This window comes from Dama dama, chromosome X, assembly GCF_033118175.1.
Source record: "Dama dama isolate Ldn47 chromosome X, ASM3311817v1, whole genome shotgun sequence".
NCBI lineage: Eukaryota > Metazoa > Chordata > Mammalia > Artiodactyla > Cervidae > Dama > Dama dama.
The window spans coordinates 143,065,909-143,092,647 of NC_083714.1; the positions used below are offsets into that span (position 1 = coordinate 143,065,909).

Sequence of the window (26,739 nt, forward strand, 5' to 3'; positions counted from 1 at the left end):
AGATTCAAGTTTTAAAGTTAGTGATTTTAGATATTGAGAAGTTGGAATAACCAGCTCCAAATGACTGGCGGGAAAAACCTGTTACTAGCACCTAAAAATTTTTCTGTTTGTCTGCAATCTGAAAACTAATGTCTGCTGGTTTTCGTTTGCTCACTTGCACCAGTCACTGTGTAGGCAAACAGGAGGAGATGGCGCCCTGGGAGTGAGGCCTTTCTTTTCAGCACAAGTGCAGGAAAGAATTAATTAGGGTTTTTGACAGAGAAGGAGACAAAGGCCTTTCCTATCTTCCATAGAATGTCAGAGTGGATCCTTCCAGAAAGCTTTCAATAGAATCAGAAGTTCCCATTTGAGAGAATTGGGAAAGTTTCCAACTCCCAGGCCTCACCAGCTTAGCTCTGTAGGAGGAAAACTTTCTAACCCCTCAATTCATTCTCAGGATTTTGGACTAACGTGAGGAATTCTTTTCCCCAACTCTGTAGGAACCCTTCTCCACCTACCCTGCCATCCATCTGCCCAGTCACCCACCCATCTGCCCATTTCTTAACCAAGTATCTGTGGAGAATCTGCTATGCAGTGAGCATGGCATTAGGTGCTTTGAATCCAATGGGAGGAAAAGAAAGGAGTCCTTTCCTAATGGTGCTTTCCTTCAAGAGAGTGTATGTCTCTTCCATTGGAAGTCCTCCCACTAGAAGAAGAGGCAGAGAGAAGCCCAGTATGTGTTACTAGAGGGCATTGGCACTGGTAGACTTAATGGTCACCATATCAATTCTTCAGGTGGAATCCTCCTGACCCTCTCCATATATTCAACTTCATGGTCTGTGACTCCAAAGATGACAGACTGTCTCAGATGATTAAGAACAAACTGACACACTTTGAAGCAATGCATCAGACTGTATAATTGAACTCATTTCATTCTGAGCCTCTTTCTGTGAAACCACAGAGTCTTCTACAGACCACAGTTACAACCATCATTGTGGAACACTGACAGCCCAAGAAACAGACCAAGGTCACAGTCAAAACCCTGGATGGATTTCAGAAGTACTTGGTGCTATGAGGGATCTAGGAATTTCCCAGATTTTGGAGGCTTACACAGGCCCTCTAAAGGTGTCTACTTCCTCAAGTCCTGCAGGCAATATGTGGGGTCTGCCTCTAGCTGAGCTTCTGTTCCCATCTCATCAACCACTTGTATAGTGGTGGTGAACAGAGGCGTGATCACTCTGTTGTCTGTATATCACAAGTGTAATATACCCACTTCTGGCGTTGTGCGTCCAGTAACCACTGGCCCTATTTTCCTCTGTAAAGTCTCAGGAACTAAATGGTCATTATGTGTTAGTTGCTCAGTCATGTCTGACTCTTTGCAACCCCCTGGACTGTAGCCCACCAGGCTCCTCTGTCCATGGGATTCTCCAGGCAAGAATACTGGAGTCGATTGCCATTCCCTTTTCCAGAGGATCTTCCCAACCCAGAGATCGAACCCATTGAGTCAAAAAACAAAGGCCAAACCCGGGTTTCAAATACAGAACACTGCTGACAATCCTGGACAAGGACTCTTGTCATGCAAACAAACCATGATTCCACTAGGAGCCAGCAGCCTACCTACCTGCTGTCTTTCAGCCTCCCTCTGACTCCAAGGGCTGGCTGTAGTCAGAATCCAGTCTCTCTGGCACACCATCTTAGAGTGGGCTCCTAAGGTGCCCTGTTTTTCTAGACCTAGGATTTTTGTGTGGTTCTAGAATATACTTGGGGACTAGATACTAGTAACAGTAGCAGAGTATCAAATTCTCCAGCAGTATCTTTCCATCCTGACAACACAAAATGAGCCTTTCTCATTGGTCTACCTTCAAGCTGTTCTACGCACATGTTGTGGCATAATTGTTCCAATCCCTCCCATGACACTGGTTTACCTCTGTACCCTGAGCCCCAAAGATGTAATGTTTCATTAAACCTACATAAAGTTCCCCTTCAGTTCAGTTCAGTCACTCAGTCATGTCCTACTCTTTGTGACCCCATGGACTAAAGCACGCCAGGCTTCCCTGTTCATCACCAACTCCCAGAGCTCACTCAAACTCATGTTCATTGAGTCAGTGATGCTATCCAATCAGCTCATCCTCTGTCATTCCCTTCTCCTCCTGCCCTCAATCTTTCCCAGCATCAAGGTCTTTTCCAGTGAGTCAGTTCTTCACATCAGGTGGCCAAAGTACTGGAGCTTTAGCTTCAGTATCAGTCCTTCCAATGAATATTCAGGACTGATTTTCTTTAGGATTGACTGGTTTGATCTCCTTCCAGCCCAAGGGATTCTCATTTAAGTTCTCATATAAGGGACTCTTATCTAAGTTCTCTTTAGATAATTAAAAAAATTTTTTTTTCAAGTTTTGTACCAGCTTACTTTTTTGAGAGGGAGAGTTTACATTTATTTATTTAAATTTCAGTCAAACAGACTAAACATACACCTTGGGCTCAGGATAGGCTGCGGTGAGGCCTTGGGGTCATGGGTGCTCTAGGGTACTAATAATGTTACAAAATATAAGAAATGCCTGATTTTTGAAACAGGCTGTTCAGGGCTACCAAGACCCTGTGTATCAGCTTACTTTTATTTTTTAAAATTTATTTTTATTGAAGTATAGTTAATCTGCAATGTTGTACAATGGTGGTGAACAGAGGTGTGATCACAGTTTGAGGTGTACAGCAAAGTGATTGAGTTCTCCAACGTATATATCTTTTGTTATTTCAGATTCTGTCCCCTTATAGATCATTACTAAATATTGAGTATATAGTTCCTGTACTGTACAGTAGGACCTTGTTGTTTGTCTATTTTATATATAATAGTGTATATCTATCCACCCCAAACTCCTAATTATCCCTCCCCCGCCCTTTATTTTTTTAAACATTTTAAATGTCTGATTATTTGGTTGTTGGGGAAAGTTTAGTTGTAAACAGTGTTAATTTTCAGGAAAACTGATTAAATGTTAAAGTTCAGGAAGCTGCTGTAATCTGGGTTTAATCAGGAAGAGAAAGTTAACCATGTGGCTAAGTTTCTTTAGTTATCATTTTGTAAAGTAGAATAATATTGCAAAGGAAAATTAACTAAAAGAGGAAAATTCGCAGTGCTAACATGTGGTCGAAGAAATCTTGGCGGTCACAGGTAGTATAAATTCTCCGATTATTACCAGACAGAGATGAGCTTTATCTGACGGAGATGGAGCATTATTGAGTCATCTGTCTGATCTCCAGCCAGCAGCTCAATCTAATGATTTCATTCCTGGATTATTTTTAATACATAGAATTAGAGGTGTATGGGAACCGTTTGCTATTATTTTAAAGTACAGTTTCCTCCTAAATTGCTCTTGTTAAGTAAAATCCTGTTGCATTGGACGAGTGTGTATTTTCTTAGTAATGCTTCACAAGTCCTTGTCTTACAATTCAATAAATCATCCTATACCTGTCAGCACATAGACTTTAAGATTTATTGCCCGATGCATTGCATAGTACATAGCTCCTTGGCTGGAGAGCAATTTCTGAAACTAATTTAATCAAAGTGTTTTTATGATTTAGTGAACTCTGGCTTGATGTTGCAAATATGTATTGATGTCTTTGGAAAGGTATGATTTAATCCTATCCAATTTTGAAATAGAATTAAGATTTGGCTTGATGTGATTTCTGTTATAGATAGAAAATCTTTAGTTGCATGAATATTATTCGTATCCTCCTTTATCAAGTGAGTGTTTATTAGTGCCTCTAGCCCTCTGCTAGATTCTGAGATGCCATGGAGGGAATGAAAAAATTCTGGATTGGTGCAAAGATGCAGACAAGGGCTCAGAAGGATCAACTGCTATGGCATTTCTTGATGAGTAAGGAATCCATTGTAACTGAAGTTGAATGTTCATTGTGTGGGGTGGTGATAGTTATAGCTGGCTTCTATTGGGGAAATTCTAAACCATATATGTATATTTAATTTTGTATTTTATTTTGGAGTCTAGTCGATTTACAGCATTGAGTGTTTCAGATGTGCAGCAAAGTGATTCAGTTATACAGATGCATATATATCCACTCTTTTATAGATTCTTTTCCCATATAGGTCATGACGGAGCACTGAATAGATTTCCTTGTGCTATATAGTAGGTTTTTACTAGTCATCTTTTTTTATATAGTAGTGTGTATATGTCAATCTAATGGGTTCATATTTTTTTTTAACCAACAAAAGTGGCTAAGACAAAAATGAGCAGTTCTCAAAGTTAGCAAGTTGGCAGAAAAATAAACACTATATAAATTGGTATCAAACTTCGTAGCATAATTTGGCAATACCTACTAAAATATTATCGATATATGTACTTAAAATTTTTTATTTTTTAAAGCAATTTGTTAGCATATATTTAATTTACAATGTTGTGCTGGTTTCAGGTGTACAGCGCAGTGACTCAGTCATATAGGTAAATATATTCATTCTTCTTCAGATTCTTTCCCCATATAGGTTATTACAGAATATTGAGTAAGGTTCCCGGTGGTATACAGGGATTTGGTTATCTGTTTTATATACAATAGTGTGTATCTCTTCACCACAAGCTCCCAATTTATCCCTCCCCACCACATTTCCCCTTTAGTAATCATAAATGAGTTTTTGAAGTCTGTGGGTCTGTTTCTGTTGTGTATATAAATTCATTTGTATCTTTGTTTTTCTTTTAGATTCCACATGTAAGTGATAATCATATGATATTTATCTTTGTCTGACTGACTTTACTTAGTAGGATCATCTCAAGGTCTATCCATGTTGCTGCAAATAACATTATTTCAGTCTTTTTTATGGCTGAGTACTATTCCTCACCCCCTCCATATATGTGTGTGTGTGTATGTATATGTGTGTATATATATATATATATATATATATACACACATATATATGTATGTATGTATATATACACCACATCTTCTTTATCCATTCCTCTGTTGATGGACATTTAGGTTGCTTCCGTGTCCTGGCTATTTGAATAGTGCTGCAGAGAACATTGGGGTACATTTATCTTTCAGAATTATTAAACCTACTATAGTTTTGAGGGCTTTGCATCCCAACTCACGAGTTTGAGCTTAATCCTTTAAGAATGGACAGTTTTCTTTGGACTTCTGAGAATGTAATGGTGTAGTAATACAGGTTTACTAGGATGATGACTTTTGTGGCCATGTGTGGACCTGACTGGCTGGCAAAAATTAGAAGAATGAAAACCTAATGTCCCCTATGGGAGAAGGCGAGGGTGGGATGTTCTGAGAGAACAGCATTGAAACAAGTATACTATCAAGGGTGAAACAGATTACCAGTCCAGGTTGGATGCATGAGACGGGTGCTCAGGGCTGGTGCACTGGGAAGACCCAGAAGGATGGGATGGAGAGGGAGGCGGGAGGGGGGATCGGGATGGGGAACACATGTAAATCCATGGCTGATTCATGTCAATGTATGGCAAAAACCACTACAATATTGAAAAGTAATTAGCCTCCAATGAATAAAAATAAATGGAAAAAAAAGAAAAAAAGGAAAAAAAAAAGAAAACCTAATGTCTTATGACCAAGCCACAGATACTTGAAAATCAAATGCAAAAATCACAGTAAAAAATCCTGTAAGCAAGATTAACATGAAATAAAATATAAAAGAAAAAATCTTGAGAGCAAAGTTTAACATGTTGGCTTTCAGCTTTATACATTTCATGTCAAGCCACATCTTCAAGAGGTACGCTTACTCCAGCCAGTGGGGGTGGGGGGAATTTTATTCAATATTTTCATCATAAACAGATGAGTTTGGGTACTCTGCTGGCTGACTGCCCTCTTCCCCCTTTCAACACCACTTTAAAAAAATTTTTTTAACAGCATTTATACGTAATTGAGAATACACTAGGGCAACTTCACCAAGACTTTTTTTTCTGGCATATTCTGAACATGTGAGTTCTGGGTATATTTTTTATTAGAGAAAGCAATTCAGAATGGCCAAGGGTAAAGGGGTAAAAAGCATGGATGGGTGAGATGCCCATCCATTCCCAAACCTTTCTTCTTCCATGACATTGGGTCCTCTTCCCCTACTTCCCAAGTTCTCCAGCCCTCCTTTGTCCCTCTGCCTCGGCTAGCACCCTCTTCCATTATGCATCCTGTTCCCCTGTGGGGACTGAAGGAGCCAGGGAAAGCCCAAGGATAGGGACTGATGACAGAGACTATGCAACAGGATCCAAAGGTATCCATGAGAAAGGGAAGATGGAAAGTGCAACATGCGGATAACTTACCCTTAGCTTTTCTTGGCTTTAAAAATTTTAAGCAACAACCCCTGCCCCCCGGAAAGATGTTACAACATTTGTATAAGTGGTTCTCAAATTTGAGCATTCACCAAATCCCCGAAGGGTTTATTAAACCACAGGTTACTGGGCCCCAGTTCTAGAGTTTCTGATTCAGCACGTCCAAGAATTTGTCTTTCCAGCCAGCTCCCTGGGGAGCCTGTTGATCCATGAATTCCTGGTCTCGTTTTTACACTCTACAAACTAGAGTCATCTTGAAGTCTCATCTACAAGATGAGACTTTGTCATTCCATGATTGTTATAACTGGCAAGTCTCCTCCAGTTCTCTGAATATTGGACCTGTTTTTCTCCCTGGGTTAAAAGCAACTGACTTCAGAAATATTTTTATGTGACATTTATTAAATGCCTTCTCTTTTAGCAAGGAAAAAAAGTGAAAGTGTTCGGTCATGTCCGACTCTGTGACCCCATGGACTGTAGCCCACCAGGCTCCTCTGTCCATGGAATTCTCCAGGCAAGGATACTGGAGTGGGTTGCCATTTCCTGCTCCAGGAGAACTTCCTGACCCAGGGATCGAACCCAGGTCTCCTGCATTAAAGGCAGACTTTTTTTACCATCAGAGCCACCAGGGAAGCCCCCTTGTAGCAAGAACACTATGCGCGCGCGCACACACACACACACACACACACACACACACACACACGCACGCACATACATAAATTAAAGTATATGCCAGGGAAATGAAAGTTAGTCCATTTTCGAAATACAGTGACTCTTGAATTGTCTTTAGTCATGTATATATAAACCAACTCTGGGAAAATAATAATTTGTTGTAAAGCACTGCAAATTAAATAATTCACTCTCCAGGTTTTTGTTTTTTGTTTTTACTAGCAGACCAGTGGCCATCAATTAAAGAAAAGCCATCAACTAAAGCAAAGCAAAAATCAAGGAATTAAAAGTTATCATTGTGGTTTCCAGGATTCCCTGGTGACTCAGTGGTAAAAATCCACCTTTCAATGCAGGAGACTTGAGTTCAATCCCTGGGTTGGGAAGATCCCCTGGAAAAGGAAATGGCAACCCACCCAGTATTCTTGCCTAGGAAATCCCATGGACAGAGGAGCCTGGCGGGCTATAGTCTACAATGTCACAAAATAGTCAGACACAACTGAGCAACTAAACAACAACAACTGTGGTTTCCATCATTGCAAATATTGCATTTTACCTTTTAAACCACAGAGGAATTCCTGGTCTTCAAGACAATTGTGTTACATGAGTTGATCTTAAAAAAAAAAAATCTGGGTAGGCGAATGAATCTATTCTTTTGTCCTCAGAGTCCTTTAATCTTTTCCCTAGATCTTTAATGTACCATATAAAAAATCTTGTTGAATCATAAACATCTAAGCTAATTTTCTTATATTTCTGTGGAAAGAACAACTGTTAAAATCAACAAAGCAAATTTTTATGATATTAACACTGTTTCAAATGATAAACTGAGATGACCATCAGGGATTATTCTTTGACATTGGGAATACTCGAATGATTCAACAAAGTATTCCGCTGTATTTTCAAGTCAAAACAGCCTTCTCACTTTGTGATCAGTGATAATCAGTGTCCCCTGCAGAGCACTATTTCAGTAAAGTTCCTGGGATTTCCTACAATACATTCACCTAAATTTACAGTTTTGGTACAGTTATATCTAGTTTTATTCTCATACTTATATACATATGCCGCATTACAAAAATATTCCTTTCATTCTGAACAAATCTTCAAGTGTCAAACTAGTAAACTGACTACATGATTAATTTTTGTACATTGTGTCAATCCAACAACTTGGCAACCTGATTTTGAGCAACAGTTTTCACACTTGGTTGCATGCTAGGATCTCCTGAGGACTTTGAAAGATTGCAACCCCTGAACCTCACCCCAGTCTAAGTAATTCATACTCTTTTGTTTGGGAAGGGGGTGGAGACCAAACCTGGTGTTTGTACAGCCCCCTAGTTGATTTGCAGAGTGCAGACCACGGTGGGAACCACTCACCCAGTAGATTGTTGTCATCTCGCTTCCTTCCATAACTTTCATGTTGCTTTAATTTGGCTTGAATCAAATCACTTTGATTGGACAAAGACACCGTATGCTACTAAAAGCAGAGGAAATGGCTGGCTGAGTAAAAGGTGAAGTCAGGGATGAATGATGCAATGAATTTAAGGAATTTGAGAGTCTTTAGGTCTGAAACCCAAGGAAGGTTCTGTCTTTGAAGGTTACTTGGGGCTAAGAAATGATTGCATGCTTTCATAGTCTTTCTTCCTTCTCTAGGCTGTCCCAAATGGGGAATTCTCTTACATAACATTGATTCTATAAATTCTTAACAGACCAGACCCACTTTGGGTTGCATAGAATTTTAGTCTTATTTTTTTTAATCGAAGAGTGTAACCTCCCTTACTTTTAATATTTTTTGCACTATTTTGATGGGGATATGAATTTTGTGAACAACATGAACCCTTCCTGGGAATGCCACAAAATTCAAGAGCAAACCTGAATCATGTATTGAATGTTAATTTGTTTTTAGCAGGTGATCCAGAAAAGGCATATTCCTCTAAAACCTAAAAACTTGAGGAGATAGAAGATGCTATAGAAACAATGCAAATCATAGTTACTTGTGCAAAATTATTAGATCAAAGACTCAACTCTTTTAGCTTGAAATGCATTCGATATATTTGCTTCAGGCAACATGAAATATCTTTGGAGTGTAAGGCACTGGCTTAGAAAAAGATTTGGTCTTCCCACAGTATGTTAAAAATAAAAATGTAAAAAAAATGTATTTCCATTCATCGAAGGCTAAGCATCCATCATGGGACATTCAGGTCTGGTAAAAAATGTTTGATGGTATCAGTTAAAACCCTATTTAAGTAGAAAGGCCAGAACATATTTGTTAATGAGTATCTGGCAATGTCAACATCTACTTAAGACGGAAGAAAGGGGATAAGATCAAAATTATTCAGTCTCTGAGTGATGAAGGAAGTAAAGCTTGAAGTGACATATACAAACAATGTTTGACATCCATCAATATCAGTTTTATAGACATTAATTATCCAGTGCTCTAAGCTCTCCTTTGAGGTGTATTTTATGATTAAGAGAAAAGAAACTGAGAAAAAGAAAACTGATGGAAACAACAATGAGTACTTCCACATTGGAGGTGTACTCACAACCCGGTACTTTACTCTTGTTTGCAAAAACCCAATGCTTTATACTTCTTTGCAGAATGGAAAGTGAAAGTCACTCAGTCCAGTCCAACTCTTTGTGATCCCCATGGACTATATAGTCCATGAAATTCTCTAGGGCAGAAAACTGGAGTGGTTAGCCATTCCATTCTCCAGGCAATCTTTCCAACCCAGGGTTTGAACCCAGGTCTCCCGCAATGCAGGCAGATTCTTTACCAGCTGAGCCACAAGGGAAACCCAAGGATACTGGAATGGGTAATCTATCCCTTCTCCAGTGGATATTCCCGACCCAGGAATCAAACTGGGGTCTCCTGCATTGCAGGTGGATTCTTTACTAGCTGAGCTACCAGGGAAGCCCAGTGGAAAGAACTGCAGAATGGAAAGAACTGACTAATTCTTGTGCGGTGCCTTTTTTTAAAAAATTGAAGTATAGTCAGTTTATAATGTTGTGTTAGTTTCATTGTTGCTATATAAATATTCTTTTTCATATTCTTTTCCATTATGGATTATTCAGTTCAGTTCAGTCACTCAGCTGTGTCCGACTCTTTGAGACCCCATGGACTGCAGCACGCCAGACTTTCCTGTCCATCACTCACTCCCGGAGCTTGATCAGACTCATGGGTTATTACATGTTACTGATTATAGCTCCCTGTGTTATACAGTAGGTCTTCATTGTTTATCTGTTTTATAGACAGTAGTTTGCATCTGCCAATCTCAAACTCCTAATTTATCCCTCCCCTCCCCCACACTTTCCCCTTTGGTAACCATAAGTTTGTTTACCATGTCTGTGAGCCTGTTTCTGTTTTGTAACTAACTTAATTTGTATCATATTTTTAGATTCTACCTATAAGTGATATCATATAATATTTTTCTTTCTCTGTCTGACTTACTTAGTATGATAATCTCTAGGTCCATCCATGTTACTGCAAATGGCATTTCATTCTTTTTTGTGGCTGAGTAGTATTCCGTGTGTGTGTGTGTGTGTGTGTGTGTGTGTGTGTGTGTGTGCGCGTGCGCGCACGCGCACCACATCTTCTTTATCCCATGGTTCTATGAATGGACATTTAGGTTGCTTCCATGTGTTGACTCTTGCAAATAGTCTTGCAATGAACATTGAGGTACATGGATCTTTTCAAATTAGAGTTTTCTCCCAATATATGGCCAGTGCCTTCTTTACTCACTCTTTACCATGTTCTTCCTATAGCAGCCTTGATCGACCTTAAGATCCTTTCTTACTTTTTCTTGGTCTGAATCTTCTACTTCTCTGAACAGAAGTTGCAGAGGAATTTATTCAGACATTATATTTTACTGGTGATTTAAAGCTATTTTTTTTTCTTCTGTGGGTTAAAATTTATTTTGGTAGCCAACAAAAAGATCTCCTTTAGAATTTTGAGTACCTGAATGATTGAAGGTTTAGCTATGCTCTTACACTCTCTTGTTAAGCAGATTGAGTTACATTTAAATTTTTAAATGATTTGAGCCAATACAGAAAATACTCTGTATTAATTAATTTTTTAAAAAAGCTGTGGATTAATTTTTTAACTTTTTTTTCAAGGAGACAGCAATTTCCTGTAAAGGACCAGTACTCAACTTTTGTCATTGTAGCATAAAAGCAGAGACAAACCATCAATGAATGGGATTATCTGTGTTCCTAGAAAATTTTATGGATATAGAAATTTGAATGTCATATATTTCTCATGTGTCACAAAATTTTATCCTTCTTCTGGTTAAAAAAAAATCATGTAAAAACCATTCTTACCTAGCAAGCCATACAAAAACAAACAGCAGGCAGGATTTGCCCTTGGGCTATAGCTTCCCAACCCCTGGTTTAGGAGATTAAATATGTCCCCAACTTGAAAACTTTCACTCAAGCAAAAATTAGTCTGTTTTCAAGTATTTCCATAATCTTTTCACCATCTAATTCTTGAGTAACAAATTGGTCACCTCTCTGGAGTTAACCACATGGATCTGCTATGGTAGCCCAGGGTGCTGAGTTGAGGAGGATTTGAGAACCTGACTGGAAGCAATGAGCAGAGAAGGCAGCAGGATGACCACCATATTGGACCTTCATGGCTCTGACCCCTACGCTGTCATCTTACGAGATTCTTCCTGTATTCTCCATTGACAGAAGTCCTAGTTATGTTCTCTAAAACATTTCTCTTAGGCAATCACTTTTTCTTTTAATAATTGAGATTTTCCTTTCTTATTGAATGAAAGATTCTTGAGATTCTATAGTGTTTTACAGTTTTCAAAACTTTCACACACACGATTTCATAGAGCCCCTTAGTAACCCTTTCAGCCCTCACCCCTATGTTGCCCCTCCCCTTTCCCCTCTCCCCTCTGGTAACCACTAGTTTGTAGGACATCATTATTTTTAAGTTAGAGACTTTTAAATTTTCCTAGTCATTCAGCTTCCTTCACTCAATATTGATCCTCAAAATTGACAAATGTGTTACTGGTCCATTGCTCATCTTTCTTACTACAGGCAGAAATAGGGCCTGGGGATGAGGAATGAACAGGAAAGGCCACTCACATCTCTAATACCTGCAAATAAGTAGTTGCCATTGGATCTGCTAACATTACAGCTAAATGAATATAATTATACTGAGATTTATTATATCCATTAACATTTGAAAGGCTCTTCTAGGCTGTAAATGGTATTTAAAAATTATTTTCTGTATATTATTGACTACTAGATTACAATAATAAACACTGAAGTGACTGTGGAATTTATAAATATATGGTGCAGATTCTGTGCTGTTAATATAGAAATATCAAATAAAACCTGACAAGGTAAATACAGTATCACATATCAAAATGGCTTAAATTGTTGTCCATGGAACACTAGACTTAAATTTGTATGCAGATTGGGTTTTATTATGTTTTTGAAGTTCCCTGGGCGACCTGTCTTGCCAGGGCATTTGGAAATGTTAACTATCATAACCAATGAAAAAAGGCATTAAAAACTCAAACCAGCATAAATCACCCGGATTTGCGGTCTGTCATGAGCTCAACCTGAAGATAGCCTCATATTCCTGCAACATAATTAAAACATCTTAAGAGTTTAGTGACATGTTAAGCATTTATGCTTTTGTGCAGGTGGCATGTGTTAATACGTGTGTGTTTTTATATTAAGGGTTGTGATTAAAGTTTGTTAGAAGAAAATATACGGATGGTGGCACTCGACGTGTTCATATCCTGATGGTGCTAGAGGGCTGGTGTTGGGTGTCAAGGCTATGAACAGAGTTCCTGAGTTGTCGCTCTGAAAATTATAGAATGGAACAAGCCAGATCTGTGTTTGCCTTGAAAGGTATCCAGACTTAATACTACTTTAAAGACATTCTGAAACATTGACTTCAGAATGAGAACAAACATTCTTTAAGGCCTGGACAAACCCTAAAGGAGTTACTGAAATCTCCTGTTTCAGGCATACATTTTCATAGTAGTGCTCAATGACAAGTCCCTCATTCCTTGCAATCTGACTCTTAGGTACAGGTCTCCAAAGGCTAAAATGAGGGGTATTTTTGTCTGCTTACCTTGCTATATGATTGGGTCTCAGTATATGTAGAAGCACAAAGCTCATCTGTTAAATTGGATTTACTATTCTCAGCCAGTGTCCATATCCATGCCTAAAGGCTCATATTGAGATGGGTTGTAAAATCAGCTATCCTGCCACAAATTGGTCAGTGATCAACTCAAATAAACCTTACTGAAAACTATGTAACATGAAGGAGGTTGAGCCTGGCTCCATGCAAATGCATTAGAAATGTATGCATTAAAACAAAAATTGCTGGAAAACTTAGTCCTCCTTTCCGTAAAATGTATGCAGGGGAGCATCCTTCTTGAAGCAACACATGTTTGACCATGGTGTCTTTCACAAATTTGACTGGTACCCAGTCTTTTGCTCCATATGAAGAAAACGAAATCTGACTTGTTGCATGTCTCCTTTTGGATGGACCATCTTGAATGATTTATATTCCTCTTTGGTGGCGTGGTGACATGGTGGGAGGGTGCGTGTTGAGTTATCACAAAGAGTCGCACACTTACAAAAGCCTCATCTTTCTCAGCAAAGACTCTTCCTTTCCCTTCATAGAGGAAGAGGAGGACTATGAAAAAACACCTGGGAAAGAGGTGATGAGTTAAGGCTAGGCACAACCTGACTTTGGTTTTAGACAAAATGTGAAATGATGTATCAGTGATAATTCCTAGACTCAGATAAAACTGTGTTTATTCAACAATGTAGTATTTGCTTTCCCAGAAATCTTGTGATCTAATGGAGTTGTAGAGCATCCCTTCAGAATGCTTCTAAAATTTTATTGGCACACAGTCCCACCTGTATACATGTGGCCACTTTCTAACTAAAACAGCAGCAGAATTGAGTATCTGCAACAGAGACCATATGGCCAACAAAGCCTAAACTATTTACTCCCTGGCCCTTTGCAGGAAAACTTGGCGGACCCTTTTTCTAGACTCTGATGCTATGCTGTCCAGTAATGGAGCCACAAACTGATGTAGCAGCTGAGTGTTTGCAGTGTGGCTTTGTGAATTGAGATATGTTATACATGCAAAACACGCCAAAGACTTAGTAAAAATAAAGAAAAAGAATATAAAAGATCTCATCAGTTTTATAATGATTATATGTTGAAATGATAACACTTTGAAAATTGAGTTCAGCAAATATATTAAAATAAATTTTACCTGTTTCTTTTACACTTTTTAAAAAAATAACAACTATTAGAAAATTTTCAATGTGACTCCCATTTGTGGCTCAAATCATATTTTTAGTGACAGTGCTGGTTTAGAGCCTAGGATTTGGAGGCTATTGTCTCTTGAAAAGGTTGGAAAGAGGGAAGATGCAAGGAACAGAAAACAAACTTTTGTAGTTATAAATATCTTCCTGAAACAATAGTCTTCTGTTTGTTTGGTTTGTTTTCTGGTTATGCCAGGTCTTAGTTGATGCATGTGTCATCTTTTAGTTGTGGCATGCAAAGTCTTAGCTGCAGCATGTGGGATCTAGTTCCCTGATGAGGGATCAAACCTCCTTGATCAAACCTCATTGCGTTGGGAGCTCAGAGCTTTAGCCACTGGACCTTCAGGGAGGTCCCCAATGTTCTGTTTATTTGGCTATTCCTCATAAGAAGGAATACTGAAAACTAAAGGATTAGGATGTCTATGGAAAAAAAAAGTTTTAGTTGAGTTCTTCCAGAAGACCCCAAGGCAGAATTCAAATTGGGAGGTGATCCAGGAAGCATCTGGAAGGGAGAGGGATGGCAGGACAGAAAGAGGGCATGGTCACGAGCAGGCAGTTGCTGTGGACACTGGGCTTCTCCCAGTGGGGCACTCTGAGATTTTCTGAAACCCAGCTCAGAGTGGTCCCACCTGGAGGTGAGGAAGTTGGGCTGTTTACCAACTACCAGTACTTGCTGGTTGAGGACTGCTCCTTGGGGCATCAATCTGCCTTCTCCCCAGCACCCCAGCCTGCCCTGCCTGCCTGGAGCCAGAAAAAGCCCTGGTGCCAAAAGGAACAGGTACTTTGAGCAAAAAGCCATCAGCAGGCTTGAGAAGGGTGGGTGCTTGAGACATGAGGTTGGGCTCCTGTAGTATCTGGTGCTGACCCCAAATAATGTTTCATCCTGTAAGTCATGATTTCAACAAACCTTTTTATTATGGTTCCTGGTGTGTGTGCTCAACGTCTCCACTGAACTTAACAATAGCATGTTGTTGTTCACTCACTAAGTCATGTCTGACTCTTTGTGACCCCATGGACTGCAGTACACCAGGTTCCTCTGTCCGTGGGACTTCCCAGGCAAGAATACTGGAGTGGGTTGTCATTTCCTCCTCCAGGGGATCTTTCTGACCCAAGGATCAAATCTGTGTCTCCTACATTGGCAGGAGGGTTCTTACCTCTGAACCACCTGGGAAGCCCCACTAGAACAAATGGGTATATTTATTGTTTCTACACATTATGGATGAGAAAACTAAGCCCGAGCCTCATGTGTCCAGGAGAACTGAGCTGGGGTCGTAGCCCCAGGTTCTTAGCTCTACCTATGTGGTTACTCATGCCTGACTTATACTTCTACATGGTTCAGCTCCATAAGGAAATGGAAACATATTGACGTTTTTTAGGTGAGAACAGGAAACTAAAACTTTTGAGAGGGTTATTCTGTAGAATTCCTTAGATATCCATAGGGAAGTAGATACTTATATCCACTTCAGTCACAAGACTCTGATGCCAAAAAGCATTATCTCTCTTTTGCACAAAGCACAGTCAAAATCAAGAGGTTATAGGCCCTGCTGACTGCCGTGCAGGATGTTAGTGATACAGTTAAATTTGAGAAAACTCCATATCAGTCCCTGTAATGGAAGTTATGAATACATGGTTCACTGAGGACTGGATTCGGTTCCCTTCCCATTCCCCGAACTCTCTTGAAAAGTGTTGTCAGTCCCTGTGGTACCTGTTGGAATCAAGTCTCTCTCTCAGCTTCATTTCCCTTTATTATATTTCTAAGTGACTTGGTAATTCTTTGCGGGCTTCAATAACACTTGTACTATTTAAATTTGAATAACCCCAAAGGATCTAGCTAGGTCAATGGGTTTAAACCACAGGCTTTAGTCTGCGTATTAGTTGATTAAAAACAGATTTTATACATGATGGATCCTTAATAAAGGGAGGAGAAAGCAAGCAGATGTTTGTAAAGTCTAAATGTGTTAGATTGCATTTACTTGGAGCTCTTGCTGACTAGCTTTCAAAGTCTTACCTATGACAATTGAACTTTAAACAGTTTCATGATGCATTTCCTGAGAAATTTCCTGCTCTGAAGGGTCAGCCAAAAAGAAAAGCAAAAGGATTCCCTAAGACGAACATACAAAAATAAGTGGACAGATGTACCATAAAGTCATCATGTCCACGTGAAAGACACTGAATAATGGAAGGCCTCGAAATGATTCTCTAGTCTCAGACCATAAAGTAGTTGCAGTTTGTTTTAATTCAAACAGTAGAAAAACAGTTGGCTTTTGTGGTGCTGGCAGTAAAGAGCTTTGAAAGCAAGTTTTTTTTTTTTTTTTTTTTTTTTTATACAAACATGAGATCATTAAGTTGCACATAAATCACTCTGTCTGGTGCATTCTCTGACTTCTTGTGGTATCCCATCCTTCAGGGGAGAAACAGTTCTTCTTCTCCCTTAAAATATGTATACTTGAGATGCTTTGAGTGTCTCAAAGCCGACATGGAAGATTTCCTGTTGGTCTTCCCGTCCAGATGAAATAATTCCCAAAACCTCCCCCTGAACTCTGAACACATGAGAATTACAGACAAAATATTTTTAATGCATTTTAAAGAAAAATAACCAAGCTTAAACATAAGTGGGAAGTCTCCAAGGACCAGAAATGAAAGGACATGCAGAAATGAGAGGGGGGTGGTGAGGGGCCAGTGGGGACCTGAGGGTAAACCTGGTGGGGTGTGTCCCACACGTGGCAGAAGGCTTAGATGCCCCATGCACCTGGAGGGCAGGACTCCCCATGTACACACCAGGCTCAAATGGTACCTTGCACCTTCTCTAGGATTAGAGCCAGGGAGAATTCTCATGGAAGGAAGCAGAAGCACTGAGTCAAACCAGGACTTGTGCCTCTGTGGCACATGGGTGTCTTGTGGGAACGCCTTCTCTGGGAAAGCAGCCTCAAGCCCTAATGACTGAATTGGCACCTCAGCTGCCTGTGTGGTGCCAATCCCCAGTTCACAGCACAGGGGACGAAGTTCACGTCAGATGAGCTGTCAGGCAAAAATTACAAGACCTAAGATGAAACCCATTTCTCTTGAAATGTTATGCAAATACAGGAAAATGTGAAATTGCCTTTTCTCAGAAGAGCTTAAGTATAAGTATATTCAGTTCTCTGGAAGTTGTAGAGGAGACAGTTGCATCCAGGAACAGGAACAGAAAGTAATTCAACAAGAAAAGGGAGATGTTATAAAGAACATACTGGAAATGAAAAATGTGGCCAGTGAAATTGAAAAAAAGTTAGACAATAGGATAAACACCGATGAATAGGCATAACTTGTTTAAGAATGACCAGAGAGATTTCTGCTTTGAAATTATGCATTTTAAGCATTCAATAAAAGTGATCCTTTTCCTGACTATACCTTTCTAAATCTCAAATGTAGGAAAGTTAAAAGAGTAAACATCCTCAGAAATAAATTTCCCAGTATAATGAACTGTTATTACCTTTATGAAATTGTTGATTTTCAAAATCTCCCTCATACTCTTTGCAGATCCTTTTACTCAGACGGCATTACAAAACTTAGATCTACCATCAGATTGCCTTTCTGTACCTTCACCATGTCTATGGAATTGGTTATATGTTAAAAACACACTTGCCCTAATCCTTTGCCCTCTCATGCCTCCCTGAGCTTGTTGTATGAGACTGTGCTGTTCCCCACCAATGGGAACTTCTGTGTGCTCACCTCCACCTGCATTCTCTCTTCCCAAGAAACTCCCACTCATGTTCACCATCCTCCCAGTCTCCGAGAAAAAAGTGTCGTCTTGGAAACCTTCTGAAGCAGCCTGATTCTTCCCCTTCTCTTGTTTACAGCATCTCTATCCCAGTGCTATGCTCGTTTCTTTGCACATAGGGAGTAGATCTTTTAAGTTTTCTCTGTCATGATCTGGCATGTGGTAGAAGCTTCATCAATACACATGTCGATGGCAAAATGGTACAAATAAAGAGCATAAAGAATCAGAAGCCATGGAGAACTCTTAAGGAATCTTATCCAGAACAGAGTGTTACTGTGGTTGAAAATAAGGTTAATAGTCATTGTGGGGAATTTTAAATTTGATGTTCTACAGACTTGTGGTTGCCAAGGTTGGGGTGGTGGTAGGGTGGATTGGGAGTTTGGAATTCAGTTCAGTCACTCAGTCATGTCCAACTCTTTGTGACCCCATGGACTGCAGCATGCCAGGCTTCCCTGTCCATCACCAACTCCTGGAGCTTGCTCAGACTCATGTCCATCAAGTTGGTGATGCCATCTACCATCTCATCCTCTGTTGTCCCCTTCTCCTCCTGCCTTCAGTCTTTCCCAGCGTCAGGGTCTTTTCCAATGAATCAATTCTTCCCCTCAGGTGGCCAAAGTATTGGAGCTTCTTTTCAGTATCAGTCCTTCCAATGAATATTCAGGGCTGATTTCCTTTAAGATTGACTGGTTTGATCTCCTTGCTGTCCAAGGGACCCTCAAGAGTCTTCTCCAATACCACAGTTCAAAAGCATCAATTCTTTGGCACTCAGCTTTCTTCATAGTCCAACTCTCACATCCATACATGACTACTGGAAAACCCATAACTTTGAGTAGACGGACCTTTGTTGGCAAAGTAATGTCTCTGCTCTTTAACATGCTGTCTAGGTTTATCATAGCTTTTCTTCCAAGGAGCAAGTGTCTTTTAATTTCATGACTGCAGTCACCATCTGCAGATACTTTGGAGCCCAAGAAAATAAAGTCTGTCACTGTTTCTATTGTTTCCCCATCTATTTTCCATGAAGTTTGGGATTAGCAAATGCAAACTATTATATATAGGATGAATAAACAACATGGTCCTACTGTATAGCACAGGGAACTATACGTAATATCCTGTGATAAACCATAATGGAAAAGAATATGAAAAAGAATGTGTGTGTGTATATGTATATATATATATAACTGAATCTCCTATACAGCAGAAATTAACACAACATTCTAAATCAATTATACTTCAATAAAATAAATTGTAAAAAATATGGATATTCTAAAGGAATAGGGCATAATTCTAGATTCTTAAGGAGGATATGTGCTAGGTCACTTCAGTTGTGTCTGACTCTGCAACCCTATGGACTGTAGCCCTCCAGACTCCTCTGTCCATGGAATTCTCCAGGCTTAAATACTGGAGTAGCTACCCATGCCCTCCTCCAGGGGATCTTCCCGACCCAGAGATCGAACCCACATCTCTTAAGTCTCCTGCACTGTCAGGCAGGATGTTTACCACTAGTGCCACCTGGGAAGTCCATAAGGAGGATAGTAATATGAAAAATGTAACATTCAAGGAAATTTGATTTGGCATTGATAGGCTGATAGGCATAGAATAGAAGCATGTACAGTGAAACGTACTGTGAGTGAATAAACATGTATCATGAGCACTTCTTCTAAATGCCTATAAATGACCATAATGTCAGCAATAGCTGGACAGTTCAGACAGTTCAGGGGATTGACATCAGCCTGCCCATAAGATGGTAAATCTAAAAATCCAACAGTGGTTGATTTGATATGGGAGTGTATTCCTTCTGTTACTGCCATTTCTGATTCAGATAAGGAATTAGAAATCCAATTACCTCTTCTCTCCCTGGTGCACAACCAGGTTAATAACCTATGACTAATTAGTCAGTGAAATATGCCCGAGTTTGTGCACAAAGCAGGCACAAAAAGAGTAAGAGGTGAACATTTTTAAAACAATCTTTTACATGTGATTTTTCAAAATCTAGTATAAATCTACAAGAACTTGAAACTGTATAGATTTCATTGAGATTTCTTTTAAAATGCATCCATTTTCCCAAGTATAAGTAATTTTATGTATACTAAAGTATTAAAAGTGTGCAGAATAATATTTTCCTCTCTCTCTTTTTTCTGAACAGCAAAACTTGGAGAGTAACCTCACCAACCTTATTAAGAGGAACACGGAACTGGAGACGCTTTTGGCTAAACTCATCCAAACATGTCAACATGTTGAGGTGAGTTTCTCTATGTGCTATTTTTCATATGAAAACTGCTTGATCATGGTTTTTTATACCCTCACCCTTTATATTTTTCTGATGGGAATCTTCTTAAGATTAGTTTTTGCAGAAGCCAGATGTCTAAGATGGATGAAATAAGAAGGAACTAGAACCCTTGAGAATCTCTCCCCATCCACTGCTTTGCTCTGCCCCCACTCTTATCACAGCTCTCCCTAATCCAGCTTACCTTAGCATTCCTAAATTTGTAGATTTGAATCACCCCTCCAAACAACACCCCCACCCCACCAAAAGCACTATTGAAAAGGTGTTGTATTAGTTTCTAATGTCAGCTGTAACAAATTACTGCACACTTGGGTGGCATAAAACAGACACTGATTTTCTTGCTATTCCTAGAGGTCAGAAGTCCAACATCAAGCTGTTGGCAAGGCCTTGCTCATTCTGAAGGCTCTTGGGGAGCCTCTTTTATGCCTCTTCCCACCTCCTAGTGTTTGCAGCCCAGTCCTTGGTGTCCATTGGCTGCTAGATCCATCACTCTAACCTTGGCCTCTGTCATCACATGGCCTTGTCCCTGTGTGTCTCTGTGTCTGTATCCAATTCCCCTTCTTAAAAGGATGCCTGTCATTGGATTAGGCTCCACCCTACTCGAATATGTGTGTGTGCTCAGTCGCATCAGATTCTTTGCAACCCCATGGACTGTAGCCCACCAGGCTCCTCTGTCCATAGGATTTCCCAGGCAAGAATACTGGAGTGCGTTACCATTTCCTCCTCCAGGGGATCTTCCCTATCCAGGGATCGAACCAGTATCTCTTAAGTCTCCTGCACTGGCAGGTAGATTCTTTGGCACTGCACCAACTGGGAAGCCCACTTCAGTATGAATTCACTGTAACTTGATTCCATCTGCAAAGACCCCATTTCCAAATAAGGTCATATTTACAGGTACTAGGGATTAGGTCTTGGACACACTCTTTTTTTTGGGGGGTGGGGTGGGATACAATACAATTCAACTCACTACAGGTGTAATAAATACATCTTAGTTGACAAATATGTTTCCATGAAGTTCACCATAACTGCAGCATGTTGGGATTTAGTCAAGAGCATGCAGGCAGCAATAAAAGCAAGGGCAAGTTGCGGAACACAGGTCTTTGACTGCTTCTGGCAGGAATCTTTCCAGGAAGCATGCGGAGCCTTGTTGATTAAATAGCACTGTAAATAATGATGAAAAAGCATGATGTTCTCATTATTATAGGGTGAAGTGAATATGTATTATAGAATTAGATGGATGAACAAAAAATGATCCGTGTGCTGTATTTTCTTTTTATGATGTGACAGCATTTGATGTTTAGGAAGGACCAGAAGAAAGAATTATTTCTTGTCAGTTTAAGGGAAAAAAATGGAAAAAAAATTACCTGTCTCTTATGGTGAAATCTTACAAATGCTTTATGGATTGAGTGATTATTTCATTCCATTTCAGCTAGATACTTCTTAAAGCATTAGTGTCTGGTTTGTATTATGGCCTTTAGCGATTTCAGAAGAACTGTTGCTCCTAATGCAACATTAGTGTGGCTTGAACTTACAAAACACTGTTCGTCCTAACATGAAAAATTATATTCTGTAATGTTTGGTAATTTCAACTGATAGACAGATGTGTCATTCAAGAAATTTACAAGCAGAGTCTATTTTTAATTCAAAAGATTAGGTATTTAGTTGACATACAGGCTTTTAAAATGAAACTATTACTGAATTGATTGTAGCAGACTTTCAAATAGACAGATAGATGCCATGAGAAATTATTCTAGACAAAGAGTAAAGAATATATTCCATTTGCTGTTGTTATTTCTTTATCAACTGTGTGGAATGGAATGAAATGTGTGTGGGTGAATAAATTTGGTATTTAGGAAATTTCTAGATAAAAATCAGGGGAAATTAATTATAAATAGATAAATAATAATGCCAACAGTACCTATTTTTATGTGTTTCTTTATTCAGTTATTCACATTTTCAAGGCAAATGTTTTAAAAATGGAGCATCAAAATCTCACATCAGTTCAGTTCAGTCACTCAGTCGTGTCCAACTCTTTGCGACCCCATGAACCGCAGCACACCAGGCCTCCCTGTCCATCACCAACTCCCAGAGTCTACCCAAACCCATGTCCATTGAGTCAGTGATGCCATCCAACCATCTCATCCTCTGTCGTCCCCTCTCCTCCTGCCCTCAATCTTTCCCAGCATCAGGGTCTTTTCAAATGAGTCAGCTCTTTGCATCAGGTGGCCAAAGTATTGGAGTTTCAGCTTCAACATCAGTCCTTCCAATGAACACCCAGGACTGATCTCCTTTAGGATGGACTGGTTGGATCTCCTTGCAGTCCAAGGGACTCTCAAGAGTCTTCTCCAACACCACAGTTCAAAAGCATCAGCTCTTCAGCGCTCAGCTTTCTTTATAGTCCAACTCTCACATCCATACATGACTACTGGAAAAACCATAGCTTTGACTAGACAGACCTTTGTTGACAAAGTAATGTCTCTGCTTTTCAATATGCTGTCTAGGTTGGTCATAACTTTCCTTCCAAGGAGTAAGCGTCTTTTAATTTCATGGCTGCAATATCACCATCTGCAGTGATTTTGGCCCAAACAAACAAAGTCAGCCACTGTTCCCACTGTTTCCCCATCTATTTGCCATGAAGTGATGGGACCAGATGCCATGATCTTAGCTTTCTGAATGTTGAGCTTTAAGCCAACTTTTTCACTCTCCTCTTTCACTTTCATCAAGAGGCTCTTCAGTTCTTCTTCACTTTCTGCCATAGGGTGGTGTCATCTGCATATCTGAGGTCATTGATATTTCTCCCGGCAATCTTGATTCCAGCTTGTGCTTCCTCCAGCCCAGCATTTCTCATGATGTACTCTGCATATAAGTTAAATAAGCAGGGTGGCAATATACAGACTTGACGTACTCCTTTTCCTATTTGGAAGCAGTCTGTTGTTCCATGTCCAGTTCTAACTGTTGCTTCCTGACCTGCATACAGGTTTCTCAAGAGGCAGGTCAGGTGGTCTGGTATTCCCATCTCTTTCAGAATTTTCCACAGTTTATTGTGATCCACACAGTCGAAGGCTTTGGCATAGTCAATAAAGCAGAAATATATGGTTTTTCTGGAACCCTCTTGCTTTTTCAATGATCCAGCAGATGTTGGCAATTTGATCTCTGGTTCCTCTGCCTTTTCTAAAACCAGCTTGAACATCTGGAAGTTCACGGTTCACATATTGCTGAAGCCTGGCTTGGAGAATTTTGAGTGTTATTTTACTAGCATGTGAGATGAGTGCAATTGTGCAGTAGTTTGAGCATTCTTTAATCAAATGAATCTGCCTTGAAATTTATTTAATCTTTGATAAAGGAACAAGCGAGATGATAAAGCTGGCTTTATCAGAAACTGATTCATACAAATTTGGAGGTTGGGGGTAGTTGGGGAAAAGAGTGCTAGAATAAGACAGCTAAATTCAATGCAGAACTGGTTAGTGACTGAAAGTGAAAGTGAAGTTGCTCAGTCATGTCCTGACTCTTTGCGACCCTGTGGACTGTAGCCCACCAGGGTCCTTGATCCATGGGGATTCTCCAGACAAGAATATTGGAGTGGGTTGTCATTTCCTCCAGGGGATCTTCTTGTGACCTAAGGGGCAATAAAATCATTATATTTGAGCTAAATACCTTGCATCCCATCAGTTTCCTCTAAGTTAACATTAAACTTAGCAGAGACGAAGCCCTCCTCAATAGTCAATAGAAAATCAAGGTCTTTTACATCACAACTGAGAGTCAGATGACCCTTCCTTCAGCTGGCTAAATGGAGTGGAATCTAGTATGTCATCCAAAGGAATCAGTCTTCTGTTTGCCTTATTTCTAAGATGTAGATAATTCAGCTTAACCTGACTTTCTGCTCTTTGGGGTCTGGACTCTGTTGATCTGTTGGCAGTATTCGCTAAACATGTATTTCTGGGTAAGTGTGTCTGTCAAATTTTGCCTGCACTCAGTTACTTGGGCTTGTTAAATGGTCACACTGCTTCATTCCATGAGTGCTTGTGGATCCTCCTCTGTGTGTGTGTGTTTCCCTGTGCTGGGTGGGAACGACCCTGCCTACACAGAGCTCACTATCTCAACTAAGATGAAAGAGCCATAATACACAATGGGAAAATGAGTTCCCATAAGAGGATTCTGTGTGTGTGTGCTTAGTCACTCAGCTGAGTCCTACTGTTTGCGACCCCATGGACTGTAGCCCATTAGGCTCCTCTGTCCATGGGATTGTGCAGGCAAGAATACTGGAACGGGTTTTCATTCCCTTCTCCAGGGGTTCTTTCCGACCCAGGAATGGAACCAGGGTCTCCTGCATTGCAGGTGGATTCTTTACTGCCTGAGCTGCGAGGAAAGCCCATAAGAGGGTTAGGGATGATATACTTTGGAATTGCAGAGAAGAAATTTCTTCTATCTGGGAACTGGAACAGTTAGTACAGTTTCTGAGCCTGCTTTCAAGGGTATGTAACATTCAGACATATGGAGAGATGGGAGAGGCTCTACTTTCAGGGCAAACTAAGGCATGGAGATGGAAAAATGAAGAGTGTATGTACACACAGTCGGTAGTTCATTCTATAGGAATGCAAGTGTGTGAGGCTGGATAAGTAGGAACTGATTTTGGAGAGATGAGGGGTCAGTGAGCTTTAATATTGCATCTGAGTTTGAACTTGATTTGGTTTTGAAGGTTTAGTGAGGGCTCGAGGAACACTGTGTCAATTCCACAGTTAACATCAGCATCCCTAGCTCTTTTCAGGAAATGATGTTTTTGGGTTATTGGGGAACTAGGATGGATATCTTGATGCAAAATGACCACACATCCAAGGGGGAATGTCCCAGTACTAGTAAACTCCAAAAAAGGTGGTGGGATTGGTTAGGCACCAGCCAGCATGACAGTCTTTTTTAAATCAGTTTAGTGGAAAAGAATTTCCTAGTTCACAACCTAGGTTCCTAGACTGTATTTCTTCCTTTTCCTCTTTCTGAAGGTATCCTTGTGTTTGGGTCTGAGCATTCCACGGGAAAATAATCCCCCTGCCAGCTGGAGCTAAAAACACTCAAAAGCACAGAGGCAAATCCCAATTGTTGTAAATTAAATCAATGAATTCACACCAAATCCTGAGGAAATGCCACATCCTTATAAGTCCACACCTCCTTCCGGGGATTCACTTCTGCTGTTCTTTAGCATGAAAAGAGTTTGAAGGTCTCCCACCCCCATCCTCATTGTTTTCACAACTTTTTTTTTTTTTTAATGAGCGCAAGCAAATGAAATGGCTTTTTGACAGTAAACACCAAATCTTTTGAAAACTAGAGATATGAGGCCAAGGCAGCTTAGGACTCAAGAGAAGGAGGCATTGGAAAGGCAACATCAGGTAGACTCCCAAGAAATATTTGTGTAATTGGGTCGAATTCCAAAAATTAGTGGGTTTTAGCTACTCAGTTTTGTTTTCTGCAGGAGAAGAATGCAGTCAAAAATTGCCTTGGGATGAGTTTGGAATTAGTTATGGGATGTAGAACAAGTTCATGAAAAGTGGTCAAAATTTGGGTCAGCTACAGAAATTCACAGTTCTAGGTCAAACAGGGACTTTTGTTCTTCATCAACTCATCCGCCTCCCCATTTTCTTTTAAAAATCAGAGGGCATAGTTTATTAGCTAGGCAAATGCTTAGCATCACTGATGGATATCATATTCTCCACACATTCTGAGAATCAAGTTCTTTCACAGGAAATATAATACCTGGACATGCAGTGTATATGCACTTTGGGGAATTGTAGGTAGCCAATGACTAAATCCACAGTAAGGTGGTAGAGAAAAGCTACGAAATGTTGACTAGTTGCCATAGTAGTTTGGAGATATCACAGGTTCAGCTGACTCCACCGTCCTTGCCCAAGTTCATCCTAGCAGGCCATTCTGTAAGCCAGCATCACATCAAAGGCCTAGCTTTAGCTCCTTTGGCTCATGTTTCCTTGTTTATAATCACTTTTTGTGTCCTTTTGCCATTGGTTTTCACCCTAAGTCTTTAAACTATTTTTTTTTCTTTGCTGTCAATGGAAAGTTTGCTGTCTTACTGGCTTTCGAGTAAAGATTCTTCCAATGCTAGGTGACATGTGGAGTGACAGATTTCTTGTGCATAAGTTAAGTGCCATGTATTATGTGACTTTTGCTTAGATGTTGAGCTCTGGAAATTGAAAGGGAAGAGGATAGCTTAAGGAATGGTAATAAAATGATTTGGGAAAACAGATGGGGTTCTGTAAAAGAACTTTCCAGCTAGTCACCAAGCCCTAAAAGCATTTAAATGTAAACACTGGAAAAAAGGAATAAGTGGCTAGGTTAAAAAGAAAGATGAACATTTATGTTTAAATTAATTTTACTGTGTAGTTTTATGTCAAAGCATTAGCTCTCTATGGAAACCTTGGCGGTTTCTTCGCCTGGAGCCCCTGAATGAAGACCAGCATCTGGAC

The 26,739-nt window shown here is 39.9% G+C and overlaps 1 protein-coding gene across 4 annotated transcripts in view; it reads left to right on the top strand.

The window, feature by feature from the left end:
* Positions 1-26,739, top strand: part of MID1 (midline 1) — a 394,448-nt gene that overhangs the window by 289,408 nt on the left and 78,301 nt on the right. For all 4 annotated transcript variants that reach the window (XM_061137897.1, XM_061137899.1, XM_061137896.1 and 1 more), the window contains exon 3: positions 20,132-20,227. In XM_061137897.1, the coding sequence (XP_060993880.1) occupies positions 20,132-20,227 (96 nt within the window). The remainder of the gene's footprint in view (positions 1-20,131; positions 20,228-26,739) is intronic.